The sequence below is a fragment of the Melanaphis sacchari genome, unplaced genomic scaffold (assembly GCF_002803265.2).
Source record: "Melanaphis sacchari strain LSU unplaced genomic scaffold, SCAv2.0 Contig2_pilon_pilon, whole genome shotgun sequence".
NCBI classification, from domain to species: Eukaryota; Metazoa; Arthropoda; class Insecta; order Hemiptera; family Aphididae; genus Melanaphis; species Melanaphis sacchari.
Window position 1 is genome coordinate 1466105 of NW_020271173.1, and position 17841 is coordinate 1483945.

General features: G+C 25.2%; 2 protein-coding genes across 2 annotated transcripts in view; both read right to left on the minus strand.

Annotated features, from left to right (window-relative positions):
* Positions 1 to 231, minus strand: part of LOC112595864 (2,3-bisphosphoglycerate-dependent phosphoglycerate mutase-like) — a 38106-nt gene extending 37875 nt beyond the window's left edge. The window contains exon 1 of the mRNA XM_025341246.1: positions 189 to 231. Coding sequence (XP_025197031.1) covers positions 189 to 216 — 28 coding nt within the window. The 5' untranslated portion in view covers positions 217 to 231. The remainder of the gene's footprint in view (positions 1 to 188) is intronic.
* Positions 232 to 13065: 12834 nt separating this feature from the next.
* Positions 13066 to 16960, minus strand: LOC112595846 (facilitated trehalose transporter Tret1-2 homolog). The gene is made up of 9 exons (XM_025341227.1): positions 16947 to 16960; positions 16789 to 16873; positions 16590 to 16728; positions 15784 to 15969; positions 15605 to 15703; positions 15333 to 15523; positions 15015 to 15239; positions 14761 to 14947; positions 13066 to 13460 (listed from the first exon to the last, which is right to left on the minus strand). Exons 1-9 carry the CDS (start codon positions 16958 to 16960, stop codon positions 13066 to 13068), a joined length of 1521 nt encoding a protein of 506 aa, XP_025197012.1.
* Between the last annotated feature and the right edge of the window lie 881 nt (positions 16961 to 17841).

The window sequence follows — 17841 nt, forward strand, 5'->3', positions numbered from 1 at the left end:
TTTAATTTGAAAAAAATAAATTCAAGGCTCGAGCAACTCAAAATAAATATATATCCAGCCTTGTCTATAAAATAATAAATAATATAATGACTGAACATTATAGCTTCGCTACATTATATCGGCTGCGAGTAGTGAAAATATCTTCTCTATCTGACTATTTCGTATTACTACATTATAAATTAACGAACCTGTGTGTGCACTCAGCTGGGCAGCCATCGTAGAATGGATTTTACGAAAAGGACGTTGATGCAATCGTTGTTGGATGAATCTTTAAAATAACGGGCGTTTTCCTCTAGAGCACTGCGCATCCAAGTGAGTTCCTATCTATGACAATAATAGTCGTTATTCGTTGTCGATTTAACCGTGATTGTCCAAGAACACGGCAGCCAGTAATCCCACTAGGCAGGTGGTTGCAACAACTCGTCCCCGGCCTATTGTCATTATATAGTAGGTAGGTGTAAGTTCCAGCGTTGCCAGATTGGTAGAATTCCTTAAAAATCTGATGGATTTGAACCCTCCTATAAGGTTAACGATTTAACATTTGGTGTATTCAAAAATTAAATTATTCTTGTATTGCTTTAAGCATACAGGTATTTTTGTACGGTTTTCGATAAGAATTTATAACTATTATTATTTTAAATGGATCCAATTTCGAGAAAAATGAATTTAATTCCATCGGTGTAGTTGTATTTTATATTTTGTTCGTTCTTTGGCAACATTGTAATAATGAAGACTACAATATACAAATATATACAGTTTTTAAAGTATGGGAGTGGTACGGGGGGATACCATCCTACTACTATTTAATTCTATATTTCAGTCCTCCACTTTCTATCCAAAATAAAGCTATACATAAAATCACGATTTACCCATGTAGTTTTAGAATTTATTTTTTGAACACTACCTATAATAAATAAAAAATATATGTTTTAAAGAGGAATAATTTTTAGATTGCTAAGAATATTTTCGTATACCTTACACTTATAGCTTATAATGAAGCACTCAACTACCTAGTCTATAACCATTAAAAGATTAATCAATAAACAAAAAATGGTTCTACAGGTAGTTAGTAGAAAATCTAAAATGGCCACCAGTTTAACGGCTGTAAAATTCACGCCGACCACTTACAGGTAGGTATACTCGTATTTTAGCGGTACATACTACTTATGTCCGAATTAATTATCAGTAGGTAACTTGCGTCCCGCAAAAAAAGGTTCAAAAAAGGTCATAGCCTATTTGTGTCCCGGGATACCTTTATAGGCAGCCTAGTTGCGTCCCGACATAAATTAAGCATACGCATAGCACTCATCAAGTATTACAAAGTATTCTTATATATTTATAATTTATTTATTGCATATGATTCCGCTACATTTGATAATATTACATTAAAAATACATTAACATCACATTAAAAAATAAAACTATACAAAAAAATTATAGATTGTATAATAAACACGTTCAAATAATTATTATGCATAGTTTAAAAAATATTTTATTATAAAATCTTCAATAATTGTCAGTTAAAACTAAAACTAAGAGTAAACTAAAAAACGTGCATAAACCCGTAGATACAATTTACACATACCTCATAATATGAACAATATTATTGTTACGCTGGACGCATAATATTTATGGACGCAACTTGGTCATGACTTAAATGGTAGATAAGAAGAATAATGTGGTTGAGTTGCGTCCGTAAAACGGGACGCAAGTTACTTACTTAATTTACTACCTGTAAAATTTACCTTTTTGCGGGACGCAAGTAGTATGCAGCCTATTTTAGGTACATATAAAATTTACCTGAAGGTTAAAATAATCAGTAATTTGTAATATAGACACGGAATAAAAATATAATGGTATTAATATAGTATAGTTATACCTACTAATTAGATTTATTTTGAATACATATTAAAATGCAATAATTCTCTACAATTAATAATTATATTTATGTAAAATTCAAATACAATTTTAACAGAAAATTTTCTAGAGGAATTAACTAGAAACATTTTTTAACCGGCTTGTTTTTAATGGTATATTAGCATTCTGAATTCACGGTACAAGATAATTTTAAGACTTTTTTTGAGTAAGCATTTGACTTGAATGCGGACAGCATTAATTTTGCTTTTTAAAGAAATATTATGGAATATTTTTCATCTTTTATCTTTTTATTAGAAAAAAACATAATGTCAAACATTATTATGATAACCCTATAGTTATAATTAATAATTTAATAAAGTAACGTATAAATATTAATTCCAAATATAGTCATAATTGAAATTACATATATTATTTACCAACAATTTTTTACTGTTTCATTAAAATGTGAACATATTGTTTTGTTTAATAGTATACATATACATTTAATAATTTTATGATATAATAAAAGACTCAATTAATTTATGAAATCTAAGTTATAGAGAATACTGTTGGTAACAAAAAGAATTACTTGCTTTCATTTTGTTTCAAACATAACTTCAAGAAAAATAGTATCTTCCTGTGTACCTAACGTGTAACCAAAAATTAAATATGCCTTTGCTTCTTGTAAACGTCACCTAGAATCCTATAACAGCACAAGACAATGCTGTGAATGATGTAGATACCTCTAATAGGAATTTACGTATTAAGAAAAAATACATTCTTATCAACGTATACAATTTGGTTTTATAGTGGCTAGGAAATGTATTTTGTTGTTTTACACAAATTTTACAGAAAAATAGCATAAAAATTCAAACATTCAGAATAAGCAAGAAAAAAATTTTAAATATCATACTATAGGTACTTGTTGTTTTTGTTTAAAAAAAACACACACACACTTTATTCACGGACTCACGGTCTCAATCCTTCAAAACAATGGAACTGTTTCTCTATTCATTAAAAAAAAAAGAATTGATTCTTAACATCATTATTTATAAACTATCGAGTTTAATATTTATAATTAATTTAGCTGTAGTAATTTAAATAATACCTATTTACATTTTAAGTTCAATATAGGTAATCAATTTGTTATATTTAATATTATAGTTAAATTACAATAAGTTAGCAATACTTTTTTTGTATCTTAATTTTCTTAAAAACTATGAATACAATTAGAAACAATTTTCAGTTACAGAAAAATCAATTATATAACGAAATGCTAAATTTTAAAAAAATTAAAAGTATAGGGACAACTACATTTTGCGGTCACGAGTATGGCCATAACGGTAAAGTACAATTGAGAATGTTGTACCTTTTTGATAACACGATTGAAAACGATTGCGGCAGATCAAAGAAACAATATTTTGTACCTTATAATCAAACGATTGAGAACAATTTTTAGAGCGACGTTGCCGTTCAGTGCCGTCCCGAAATAAAATGTTCGATAATTAAAAAAATAGTATGGGTTTAGGGGCCTCAAATTCCTGTTGTCGTTTATCTTAATGTTTAGTAATAAAGTTAAAAAATATGATATCGTGGTTTACGTATCTACAGATAGTTTACGTATCCAACAAATTCAGTTTTTTGGTGGACAGAGCGGTAACAACGTAATAATATAGTGTATAATATATAGTGTGTAGTATAATGTAATATTAATTATAATGGAAAACTTAAAAATTATAACGTCTGAACGCGGAAAAGATCTTGCAGTATTAAATAATAATAAATATTCATTTGTAAGACAACGCAAAGATGGTTTAATGAAATGGAAATGTTCCAATAATAGCTGTAGTGCCAGCTTATTAACGAAAATGGATAACACTTTTCATTCGTCTAATAACTAATATCTATATATTTTAATTCTATTTTGTATTTTTAATTCCTGCGGCAACGTCGCATAAAAGTTGGTAGGTAAAAACGTTCACAATCGTGATATTAAAAATGGTACTTAAAAAAGGTACCGTTCTCAATCGTGATCTACCCGGCCATAAGGTATACCTACTGATTACTAGAATTGGAGAATAATTTATTATTCAATAGAATAATATTATCTGGATTTACGATAAATCATTTTCAAAAATAAATTTTGTGTAATACGTAGAGGTGATCTCCCTAACTCCAATCTCATAATATTATAACAACTAGGGCATAATATTACCTATGTAATTTCTATAAACTAATATCTTATACATTGTTTAAAAATTGATTACTAAATAAAAAAAAATAAACATTATATAGCTTGTATAATTTTAGAATTAACTGTAATGGATTTAAATTTAAATGTAAATTTTGATCAAACTATATATAATACTTAAATATTAAGTTTTTGTCACTCTGTTTACACTATCGCAATTTCACTGTGTATTGATTTTGTGACTTTTGAGTTTTCAAATTGAAAAATTAAAAATGATTAAAAAGTGGTTCTTAAATTTTAAAAATGTATACAAATTCTTTTACGTTTTATTCAGTATAACTTAATTTATTATTTTAATATCATCACTCTTATTAATCATAAGTATACTGTTTTAAATACGAAATTCCAAAAATTTATTAGTGACCATTAATTTAATAAGTATTATATACTATACTAATAACTTGCCAATTGCCTGAAATGTTTAGCTTAGTTTACTTACTTCAATTTCCAGTCAAATATTATACAACGTATAATAAAAAAAAAAAGTACTATACCTTTCGGAAAGTCAGATTTCATAAGGTTATTATTGCTACCTATTTATTATCTATTTTTACTTTATATTAAATATAAATTAATAACTGACCCAGCAAATATATAGGTATACAATTATGGCCATGAATTTATACAAAATTCGTATCGAAAAAAGCACCGTCAGTTTTCCTAAATTTTTCATTTTTCCGAAAAACTTTTCTAATTTTTCTTTCCTTAAAATTTTTATTCGGATCATAACAAACATTAAAAACAAAAATTCGCCCAATTTGTTTATACGTTTTCAAGTTATGCGCTTATCAGCGAACATTTAATTTATATACCTACGTAGAAAGTAGTCGAATATAACGAAAATATAAATATTCGTATACTTACATTTATATATAAACCAGTTTTATACCAAAACTTATGCGCCACTACAATAATTTTAGAAAACTATATATTAGTCTTTAAGAAGAGTATTTCAGGAATTTGTGACATTTATGTTTCTCTTTAATAGTATAAATAGTGTTCCGTTGATGGTCTGTATGTAAATTACTTTTTAAATACATAAAAAAAAAAAAAATAATTAATATTTGTATTAATTAATTTAAATTTAACATTTAAAAATAAAATTACATACCTACTGATATTAAAATACACCCAAACAAATTACTAACACCTAAAACATTGCTTCTGAGACAAGATGGATCGCCGGAAATAATCCATTGACCTTTCCAGATATTTTTCTTTGTCTATAATTACATAATAAAATATCAATGGTGCACCTGCATTCCAAAACCAAACAGACAACACTGATTAGTGATGACTGATGATAAAGAGAGCGTTATCTGGTGGTCACGGGCGGTCATCAGTGAGTGGCCACGACTCGTGACAACGCTATGTTTACACGTGGTCCGTAAACTGTGTTACAAGTTATAACCCATGTACAGTGGGCAGATGTACAAAAAATTTGATGTAGTGTGGGAAACATCATTGTACTACGATTGTATAATTTTGATCAAAGCAAATTATTTTAGGAATTTTCTATATCTATAAAAAAAAACACTGCAGAGAGATCCAGTGGATAATGATTTTACTATATTTTTGTCCAATAGAATAAAACATACATTTTGGATCCCTACAAAAGATTTATCAAAACAAATTCATATATATTTTTTTAAATAATAAAAATAAAAACTAATTGTTGTTTTTAAATTTTGATTAAATCGATGAATATATTGTCTTTAAAATTATACGTGTGTGTTTTTTGTGTGTATGTATACACTAATATAATAAGTAAATGAAAAAATGCTTCGATTTTTAATTTTGCTGGAAGTACTATATAGTGTCTAGTTTGTACGTACTTAGAAGTGGTTAAAATTATAATTTAAAGTTGTTTTTAAAATAATCAAAAAAAAAAAAGCAAAAAATTAATGAAAATTGAGAATTATTATGTATAATCAGTTTTCAGTAAAATCGAGTCTAATAGATATTTTTTCACTATTTCCTTCAATTTTTAACAAAGGCATATTTCGTATAGTTATATTTTCATAGCTGGTTCAAATAAATACCGAGTTATAATTGTAGGACAATAATCCAAATAACCGGGAAAATTTTTAATAAAACCTTAACACGAACATAACATTAAAAATATAGGTTGGTTTATGGCCTCATGATTGCTTCCTAGCGTACGACTACACACTCCAATGACTCTTACAACAGAGTATTTATTATTGTTTATTCTGTACCCCTACTAAAACGACCGCCACGTCTCTAGAAATGAGCCCACTTCTATTATTATAACGGTAGAGTTGGATTACAATTTACAATGGTCAAATTATAATTTTGTATACTTAGCAGAATCGCTTTATTAGCTCGACCTTTAGGCTGGCGGTATTTCAAGTGTTGATACCGGTATCCAATATTTGTTTACTACCAAGTATCAGTATCAACCATATCAACCATTAACTGAATTAGATACTGGCTACGTAGTATTGAAAGTAATTGTGGGGCGACAATGCAAAACGTACTATTTGCATTTTTGTCAAAATGGAGTTATACATTGAATTATATGTTTGAAATGGCGGCGGATCGATTGGCATCATCAGATTAGGTAAAAACGTACTATTTCCCATTCAATAACCGTTTTTAAAATAGTAAATTGAAGCAAAACGTACTATTTGCACAATATACATTTTGTCAAAACGAACTATTTACTGTTTGATGCAGAACGTACTATTTGCTATAGATTCCGTAATAAAAAGTAAAAAAAAATTTGTCAAAACGTGCTAATTACATCAATTTTTCCAAAACGTACTATTTCCATTCATAATGCAAAATGTACTATTTCCAATGTACACGGTATAGGACTAAAAATGTATTGATGCAAAACGTACTATTTACAAAAACGACTGTGTTTTAAAATTTGTTTTTATTGTTAAATTTTATTAAATTATATAGATTTAATATATGATATACGTATTTTGTTTAACATATTATCTACGTGCTAACCTAAATCATAAAAAAAAAAAATCGTTTATAACTTTGAAACATTAATTATTATGCGCGCCAAAACTTAGTGATAAGGTCTAATCAATGAAACTATTTCATTAATTCATTTATGATAACACATATTCTATTTTTAAAGTACCTTACTCTTGCAGCTTGCTATTTACTTAATGTTTTTTATAATTATTATAATTTATTATAATTTACCATGTCGAAAAGAATAAAATTGATGATGGACAAGGCGAAAAACAAGGTAGGTACATACATCTAGTAAAACAATATATATTATTGTACTATTTAAAAAATAACATGATAGAACTTTTAATATTTTGTATACTACCAATTCTATAATACAATAATCAATAATTATTTTATAATTTCTATAACTCATATCTTCAGGTAGTTGATGCTAAGAAGCTGCAGAGCATCAACATTCTTAATACTGCTAGAAATAAGGTAATGCTTACACCTATACAAATTGTTTTCTAACCTATTAGAAAACTACTATTTTATACTAACTTATTAATTTATTATATGTATATTTTGTCTAGAGTAGTAATAGTCATCTACATTTTTGTTCTAATGCAATTATAATAATTACTAATTATTATATTGACCTATAATTTTATATTTATCTAGTAGGCTAGCAGCTTTATTCAACTAAGTGTTTGATTATAATTTTATATTAATTAATTGTTATAAAATATGTTAACTATATTTTAATTTTTCAAGACTGAAAGCGTTCCTCAAAATTGTATTCACTTTGTTATTTTTTTAAATTTTAACATTTTAAATATTTAAAACTTGATATTATATTATTCTTTTTTTTTACTTTTTTAAGTGTTCTTTAATCTTTTATTTACCTTGTTTTAGTTTTTATTAATTAAAAGTTATTAAAAAAGTGTTTTATTAAAATATATTATACCTAACTTGTATTCCTTTCACCTATATGGATGCTACCATCGGTTCCCTATATGTTATATATTTTCTTAATTTAAATAAACTTAATTGAATAAGTACAAGTAACTAGTAAGTGTAATATTATTACACTTAGTTGAGTCAAAGTATTTTAATTTCTTAACATATAATTATATTAAATTATATTTATTGTAAAATGTAATTTATGCAAATAAAACGTTTTGTAAAAATATTGGTCAAAACGTACTATTTTTGTTAATCAAAGCAAAACGTACCATTTGTTGTAAATAGTACGTTTTGATCCAATTCAAAATTTAAAAAGTTATATTTAAGTACAAAAAATACATTTTAAAATACTTTTACCTGCAGAAATTTATTTCATAGTTTTTTTATCTATTTTTAAACATTTTCACAACATGTATATCTCAAATATTTAATGCACAGCAGAAAATGACCTTTCCTGAAAAATATGTAAAACGCAAATAGTACGTTTTGCATTGTCGCCCCACAATTATCGTAAACACTATACCTTAATTTACAATAAAAAATATGACAAATTAAACTTCAACTGAACTCGATCACTGTTGATGTATTTTTAAATTATAAAAATGAGTACTATATATTTAATTAGAATGAATAATTTGATCTAATAATTAATAATTTTAAAATGAAACTTAGCGTAACGGGTACAATATTTATTTTGCGCTTTTATCCCACTACCAAGGTACAAAAACACATAGGTAATGAATTTGCGCTTTTAGTCTATCGAAAAAATCGACGATTTAAGCTTTTAAGTTTCACCGAAAATGTCAGGTTGGCAAAAAAGCTGAGAAACGCCACTGTTTTATTTATTAATTATAATTATAATTAGTTAATAATTCTAACACATAAAACTTAGTTATAAATAGAGCTCAGAAGTTGATGACCTTAAAAACATTAAAAAATGACTTAAAAAATTATAAATATTTGTTTAAAATTAGGTAGTAAAAATACATTTTTTTTTTTTTAAAAAGAATAGTAATAATAATAAAAATTACTCAAAATTATTACATTGTACTATTAAAGCATATTTTATATTGTCAAAAGTAAAAATGACAACTAGCAATTGCTTTATTCTATCGAATTTTTATCTTTACTTAACCCATTTACAACTTGTGTAAAATATAAATTTTATGTAGGTACTTATATACAGCTTGTGTGGCTGTATAAAGTCTAGTAAAGATGTTAATTGACAAGGCCTAATTATAAATATAAGAAATTGAACTAAAAAAGAAGATAGGGCCTAAAAATAACAAAAAATATCATTAAAAAGGAAAATATGACTTAAAAAGTAAAAAAAAACCGAAAAATGCAAAAAAAAAATAGTTTTTAGATTCACATGTTTTTGAAACACATTTGTGGCCAGAAAAGCACTGTCTAATAAGTTCGAAAAAAAAAATAAATAAAAAATGCACCAACTTCAGAGCCCTAGTTATAATAATTGTTATAAAACAATAATAGGAAGTAAAAAGTATCTAAAATATTTTATATATTATTATTACAAAAGTAACTACATACAGTTAAAAATTAGTAGATATTATAAATTATAGTATGGATTGAACCCCTGAGAGAGAAGTTCGGAGACGACATGATTAGAAAAAGATATTAGCATATATGATAAGTGATAACCTATTACAGGTACATTTATTGGGTATTTTTTTTTTCTTAAAATATTGGTACAAGGGAACATATGACAAAAGGATGGCAACTAGTTGCATCAGGTGGTAAAAAAATTTTCCGATTTGCAACTTAAGTTTTTTGGGGTACATACGAATTGCAGCAACGAGCACATACTAACTTAAAAAATTTTAATACGAGTATATAACTATACATTTTAAGCTTCATTTTTCTTCCCATTTTTATACAGACTTAGAACAGTCTGTAGCACCAGTATTATATCAATTTGATGCTTTGATTTTATAAAAAAAAATGTCGACACTTGTAAGACGTATGTGATATTTTTTTAAGTTAAAAATGTTACATTGATTTTATTTAAAATGTTGTCGTATTTTTTAAAATTCATATTATGGTTCTGGTAAAAACTTTTTTTAAATTTTTATAAATTTAAATTTGTCATATTGGTTTTCTTCTATTTCTTTGTATTTCTAATAAATGTTTCTTTATCAATTATATTTGTTTTGCAAGTATTTAAGAGAGTGCTTCTTAATTTTGTATTGGTACCCTTTTGCATATTTTTCAGAAAATCAATAGACACAAAAATATTAGGATTAGCACTGTATAACAAAGCATTGCATTTCGAATAAAAAGCTTTGCAGCTATAGTAGTGCTTATAGTAATCATCAAATATTTTGTCCATAATAAATGTCAAAAGAGAGAAATTAGACTTGTTTAAAATTATTTATGTTTCTAATATAACTGAATAATCTGTAAAACGGTCACTCACACTTTGCGGATTCAAAAATAGTAAGCCAAAAGAATTTTTTTTTAATATTTACTGATTTCGGTATTTAATTATAATCACAGTTAATCCAACTGTTTGTATTTTTTTTCCTCCAGCTTAGGGGCTAATATTGAAGTTGACATCCTTTTAAACTAATAAAAGCCAGAAGGTTAAACTTTAAATAGAGCTAAAGGAATTGACTTCTCAAATTCAGTAAAAATTGTTTTTGGTAAATATGTTATGTTAAGTTTACTACATTTAGATATAATGTGCATAAATACCTTTTCGTATGCGTTTTAATTTCTTTATTGGGAGTACAAAAATAAGATTGGTAAATAATTACCAATTTGTGAACCATGAACTGTAAACATTTGGGCAAATAATTTCTGACAACTTTCTAAAAGTTCCTATCTATAAGATTTTTATCAACTCTCCTCGAACATTTTTAATTATTTATAGTAGAAAATAATTAAGCGTTTGATGTTTTGTTGTTTACGAGTAAAATATTTTCATTACGATTTTTTGTTAATAAATTATTCACATTATTTAGAGAGATGTTTAATTCTTTCAAATCCATAGGTAACTTTAGCATAATAAATGATCGAAAATTCGAACACAGTGAATATTTTTCTTATTAATGTCAAAGTATCTACGTTTCGTAAAAGGTGACTATGAATAATTTACTTGGCTCCTTATTAATATCAATAATATCATTAACAGTTTTACATTCCGTTTTTTTTTTTATTATTTACAGTCTGTCTGTTTAACTAATATTTCATCACTACCTTTTTCGCGGTTATGATTCATAACTTTTTTAATAATTATATTATTTGTATTTAATTTAATACAGCTTTATAAGTCTATTTAGTACAGCAATATCAATCAACATTATTTTTCAAACATTTATGGAAACGAAATTTATATCCATACATAACCATGGTTTACAAAATAACTACGATTTTTCTCACTAAACATTGTTTATAAAAAAAAGTAAGATACAAACAAAACCAGAAAAACAGCGAAATGTTCTTGGTGGTAGTAAAGCGATGACTAAGGTATAATTTGATATCTGTATTATATTGTCATTACATTTTATCAGTCAAGATTAAAATAATAATCTTGAAATAATAAAAATCAATATGTTATAATTTTCTATATCTATTTTATACAAGCTGTCGTTATTATCGAATGAGAAAAAATAAAATTATATATAGGTAGGTTTGATAAATGGGCCTTTTTTTATGTAAATTTCACTGATTTGTTTTTTTTACCTAAAAAAAAATGTAAATTCCACCAAAATTAAAATGTCTTGAGAGTCTAAAAATACCATTCCAAAGCAAATTTTAAGCCAATCACCTACCTACTTCAATTTCTGTTTTATACTCTTTCTTTAACAAAATTTTTGGATTGCTCTCCACCAACTTTGTATAATATGAAACCTATAACCTATAAATTTCGAATTTAGCCTAATTAAAGTGGAGTTTTCAGGTCAAAAATACGTACCAATGAAATTTACATGTTTAAAATTCAACCACAGATTAAATAATCTCAGATCAGATTATTTAATCTGTGATTTAACCCAAAAATCGACTAGGTACCTGAAATTAGTGGAATTTACAATCACCTAATAAGGGATAATACCTAGCTACCATTATTAATTTTAATTTTTTTTTTTTTTGTAATTTTAACATTGAAGTATTATTAAATATTATATTAAAATTCATGTCAACAATAAATGGAAACATTTTCAAAACTTAAAGTTCACATTTTACGTATATATTAAAATACACACCTATTATATAAGTTGTACCATTGATTAAATCATTACTAAAGTAAAGTTTTACGTATAGGTACATCAGTGTATTTCTAAATTGTATGGAGCTGGTCAATAAAAAAATAAAAATAAAAGAAAATATCAAAATATAACCGGCGTTTTCCGTCTACATTTGAATTTCAAAGTATGTTACAGCACAGCTGTTTGGCTAGGCCTATAGAATATGTTCAACAAATTGACTTGTTCTTCTCAGTTCCAAGTCTTTTTAGATTTTTGAACCCTTCTATAAAATCAATTACTTCAAACTGATATCTAAATATTTAGACTGACCAAACCAATATCATACCTTCGTTGAACTCGGTAAATTTACTTTTTGTAAACTTACAAAGTTATAATATGTTGAAAATTTGTAAGCATTGGTATAATATTCTCTTCAATCATCTTGCACGATTTACATATGTCTCACAACTACATATTGACAATAATTGCTCTTGTGTTAAATGTTGTATGTATATATAACAGATATAACACATGCGGGTCTGGCATTTTTTTAATAATCAGCTGACAGCTATTATAACTGAGTAGATCACCAGTGTACTATTTTAATTGAATACCACTACTCATTAATCAAACTACAATAGGAGCCAGTACTTCAACTGTCATTTTAGTACTGAAAGTCTTATCTATATACACTATATTATAAAATTAATACTATAATTAAAAAATATTTTCTAAATTGAAATTTATTATTAAAAAAGTAATTATTTTAAGTGAAGTTTGTATGTATAAAGTAATTCCCATATACAACTTACTAGATTTATTTTAAATAAAAATAGGTATCAATATATTACAATTGTTGATCTTTTACAGTCTTTTTTTTTTTTAGTAAATAAATAGTATTATCTTTAAAATAATCTTCTATTTCAGATAATTTCATTTTATGTGTTTCAGGAATAAACAGCCATACAAAAAACGCTGTTAGTATTGATATGAAACTATAGAACCACAAAATGCCCAGCATACCGCCCAGTATTCCTTTAAGATCTTCATAAAAATGTACTGCTACAAACATGACTGCATTACACCAAGCCATTATTGGTCCAACAAGTAATCCCTTAACTTCAGTTGGAAACATTTCACTAGGCAATATCCAGGGAATCAGCATTATACCCACAGAGCCAGCCGAAATGTATAGTAACATACACAATAATGATACCCATGTGATAATAATACTTTCATCGCCTATCAAAAAAAAAAAATAATAAATAAATATAATTAAACTAAAACTGAATAGGTATGGTTAACATTAATAACTATTAAGAAGCGTGGAAAATTTCAAGCAAGTGTTACTGATAGTAACATTTTAACAAGCAAAACTACCATGCAGCTGCAATAAAGCAACTCGCAGTCAAATATTTAATTTATTATTTACCAAATCTGGATAATAAATTAGTGTAATAAAACTTACACTATTCAAATTAAATTATTTAACCACCATATATTTTTTACTACTTTCCCAATCAGTAATAATGAAACAATATGTTTACATTTTTGCCTATTCCCAGCTATAAATGAACACAGCATTTTAATTTAATAATTGTTTAACTTTTTAAACACCTTGCATGTAAATCATTTACTTTAATATATTAATTTATATGTTCATTGTTGAAGACATTTTCCCCTCAAATCATGTTCTAGATGTTGGGGTAGAATTATGAAATACACTTTCTCAAAAGAAATTCTATCTTCTTGTATGAAATTAAAATAAACTCAAATAACGATAAGAAAAAAAATAGATTTTTATGATTATAAATCATAAATTAGTACCAAGATAAGTGTAGCTCGTTAATGTTTATCAAATCAATTTTCTGTTTTTAAAACCATTACTTATGATAGTATCATGTATTTTCAATATTATTTACATTAAAATTCTACAGATACATCTATTAATAAAATATAGTTTGTTTATTTTGATACCTATTACTAAAATAAAGTAGGTGCTTGTAATATTTAAGAAATTTATTTTATACTCTGAATATTGTATACATTACATCACAGCTTGAGAAATTTTGTAAGATTTTTGAAATGATACTTCAACAATTAACTTTAACAATAATATGGTAAAATACTTTACTACTCTTAGTTAACTTTACTAACACTCTGCTCAGTTCTCAAACCTAATCTAAGACATGATACTTGATCTTCAGAATGCCAATACAATTTTAAATTTAATTATTTAAATCATGTTGTAATACTTATTTTATTATTTCTCAAATGTATTTTTATGTTGATAAATGATAGCTAAGGTTAACCTTCAGTTAGGTTAGCTATGAAATGACTTATGTTGTGTGCTTTAATTTACTTGAGAATAAAAATCAATTGTCATTTTAAAAATTTAAAATAATTAAAATAATATACAAATTATACTGCACAAATATTCAACAAGCATATTAAATATTACGGATAATATAAAATTAAATTAAATCCTTAAAAAATATAATATACTAAATACTTATTAGACATCACTTAATATAAATTATACCTTTAGTTCTTGAATAAAAACATAATCCAGAAATAAACAAGGAAATTCCCATGATAATACCGCTTATCATACACAGTGGACGTCTACCATAATTATGTAACACTCCAGTTGCCACAAAACTTAATAAGAACCGAAACAACCCAAATAGTAAAGTAGCATATTTGATGTCGATACCTTGAGCAACTTCCTTTAATATTAAAAAAAATGAATTATTAAAAAATTGTAATGACAATATTTAACTATATTTTAATTACTTGCAACATTTTAACAGCGTGGAATTGAAATGTATAAATTCCAGTAAATTGTTGTAAAACAAAGAGAAATATCATAAAAAGTGCAGGTTTAAAAACAGTTGGCTTAAATAAATGCCAGGAAATACGCCTAAATATATTACAATTTTCAATATCTTTATTAATTAATAAATCTTTTTTTTCTTTGATAGTTTTCAACTCATTAAAACTTTCTTGTACACCTACACTCTATAAAAACAAAATTTTGAATAAATAAATGTATAACAATATTCAAAAATAAAAATATACATATTGTAAAAAATGTCCTTGGAAATAACTTACATATTTAGAGTTTTTAAAATATTTTAAAGACTTTAAAGCTTTAACATCTTGTCCTTTATAAATTAACCAAACCGGACTTTCAGGTGTCCAAAATGATGTCATGAGAACGGGAAAAAATGCTCCAACAAATGCTATCCATGCTACAGTACGCCAATGTAGATATAACCCAGTGCAATATGTTAATAATATTCCTAAATAAAAAAATAATTAATTCAGTTTTGATATACTTTAATTTTTAAATAAAAAAAATAATGAGTAATTTAATAACCTACCAAAAGATAACATTACAGAACCTATTGACATCATGGAACCTCGAAGTTTTGGACTACATATTTCTGCCATATACACATTGGCAGAGTTTGTACCAGTAGCTAAAAATATAGTATTAAATATAAAATATAGTCTGGTATAAAGTAAAATATTTAAATATTTAGTTAAATAATTATCATACACATTGCAAATCCAGTCAATAATCGTCCAATAATGATAATACTTGGATCAAATGCAAGAGCAATTAACATCCATCCAATAAAACATGGCCATAAGGAAAATTTAAACGTGAATATACGGCCAAATCTGTCTAGTGCTAAAGCTATAAACAGACATCCAAATGGAGCAGCTATTGAAATACTGCTGGCTATATGTAAACATAAGAACATCTGAAAATTTATATATAGAAAAAAAATCCTTGTAAATTTTAGTAAATGATTTATCAATAACCGTTAAATTTATAAATTTATAGAAAATAAAATGTCTTAAAAATAATTTTTATTTAAAAAAAGTATATGGATTATTCACTTTTTAAAATTTTAATAATTACAGTTGAGAATTTTGGTAAGTAATGCAAGTTATAAATAACTTACCATAATTTTATAGCTGTATATTATTCAAACAATATTATTTTAGCTAAAGTAGAAGAGACATATTTGTTTTTAGTCAAATAATATTACTCTATTATAAAATAACTCATAAATATTGAAAACATGAATGTTTAGTTTAATAAAATATATAATATGCAAATACCACCATTTTATTTGTTTAAATTTTTAATAACATTTATCAAGACATTATGTTTATTAATTATATTTATATTAAAGCTATAGATAAATCATAAATATTTTACCTTTATAGGCTTTATAACTACATAATAAAAATTTATATTTTTAAGTTTTAAAAAAAACATGATTGAATCACAGTCAGAGATACAAAACAAGAATTTATGATTATATTTAAAATAAACTAAAAAATGATTCTTACCAATCCAGGAACATTGCGATTTGCTTAATTTTCCTATATCATCAGTGTTTATTTCAAGTTGTGGGATAAGTATTGCAGAAAATCCCAAAGCAAATCCTGTATGTAAGTTAGTAGTTGACACAGACACACAAGCTAAAAACTAATCACACAATTGTATTAAAAAATTATACATTAATGAATATCATTATAATAAAATTACCTCAGCCCAATTAAATGTTTTCTTATTTTCATTTTGAACTTCTTCCGTTTCAAGTACATGTATTTTTTTTTCATTTAGTTTCATACTATAGATACATCAATAAATAAATTATTAAACAAATAATAAATATTTATTACTTTTGATTTATAATTTATTACCTTTCTTCTTCCATTATGAAAATATAATTTCAATATAATAGGTACTGTTCAATGAAGGCAAAACAACTAATTTTAAAAATTATAGTTGTTACATTAATTAATTCAAAAATTAAATCTATACCAAAAAAAAAAAAAAAAATATATTAATTAATAAAGTATTAATAATATGTATATCTGAAATAATAATATTAATGTGTTAAGTTTAAATATTGCGGTCAATATGTTTTTAAAAATCTTTAAGTCAAAAAATATAATATTATTTTATTTCATTGAATAAATTAAATTTTTGAAACATGTCATAAAAAAATGTTCAAATCATCTATTTAATTGAACGTTTCTATAAAATAATTTTTTGGTTATTATAAATACCCAATGTAATTGTAAATATTATGTACTGTACTTATGTCTTATTGATTACAGTGTTTATAAGAACTATAGCTATCATTATTATTTGTAATTAAGTAGATAGCAATAAAACACTTGATTATGCAATATTAAACTATATTAAATTATTATGATTAAAGTTTATAATTAGCAACTAATCTTACATTATATTACATTAACACCTAATCAAGATGATATGTTTATGACCAATGCCAATTTAATTATTAAATGCATAGATAATCTAATAATATAATAAGACTAAAATATGAATACAATTATAGCTCAATACTATACTACCTAGTACCTTGGTTAGCAAATTCTATGTGTTATATGTTGCAAGAACTTTTAAATAAATTGTATAAATATTGCTACCAGATAATTTCCTTTGTTGTTTCTTTAAGTAAATATGTATAATAAAAGAAAACTTTTTTTGTCAAATATCTAAACATACCATATTAACAGATAATGAGGACCTAAAATTATTATGTATTCTAGTATTTATATACCTAGG

What these genes read in the sequence shown, in the direction of transcription:
- LOC112595846 (XM_025341227.1), bottom strand. An exon ending in TTCTGTAATGTTATCTTTTG is followed by an intron (nt 15,524 to 15,604) that starts GTAGGTTATTAA and finishes TTTTTTATTTAG; the next exon opens with GAATATTATTAACATATTGC. An exon ending in ATTTTAAAAACTCTAAATAT is followed by an intron (nt 15,240 to 15,332) that starts GTAAGTTATTTC and finishes TTGTTTTTATAG; the next exon opens with AGTGTAGGTGTACAAGAAAG.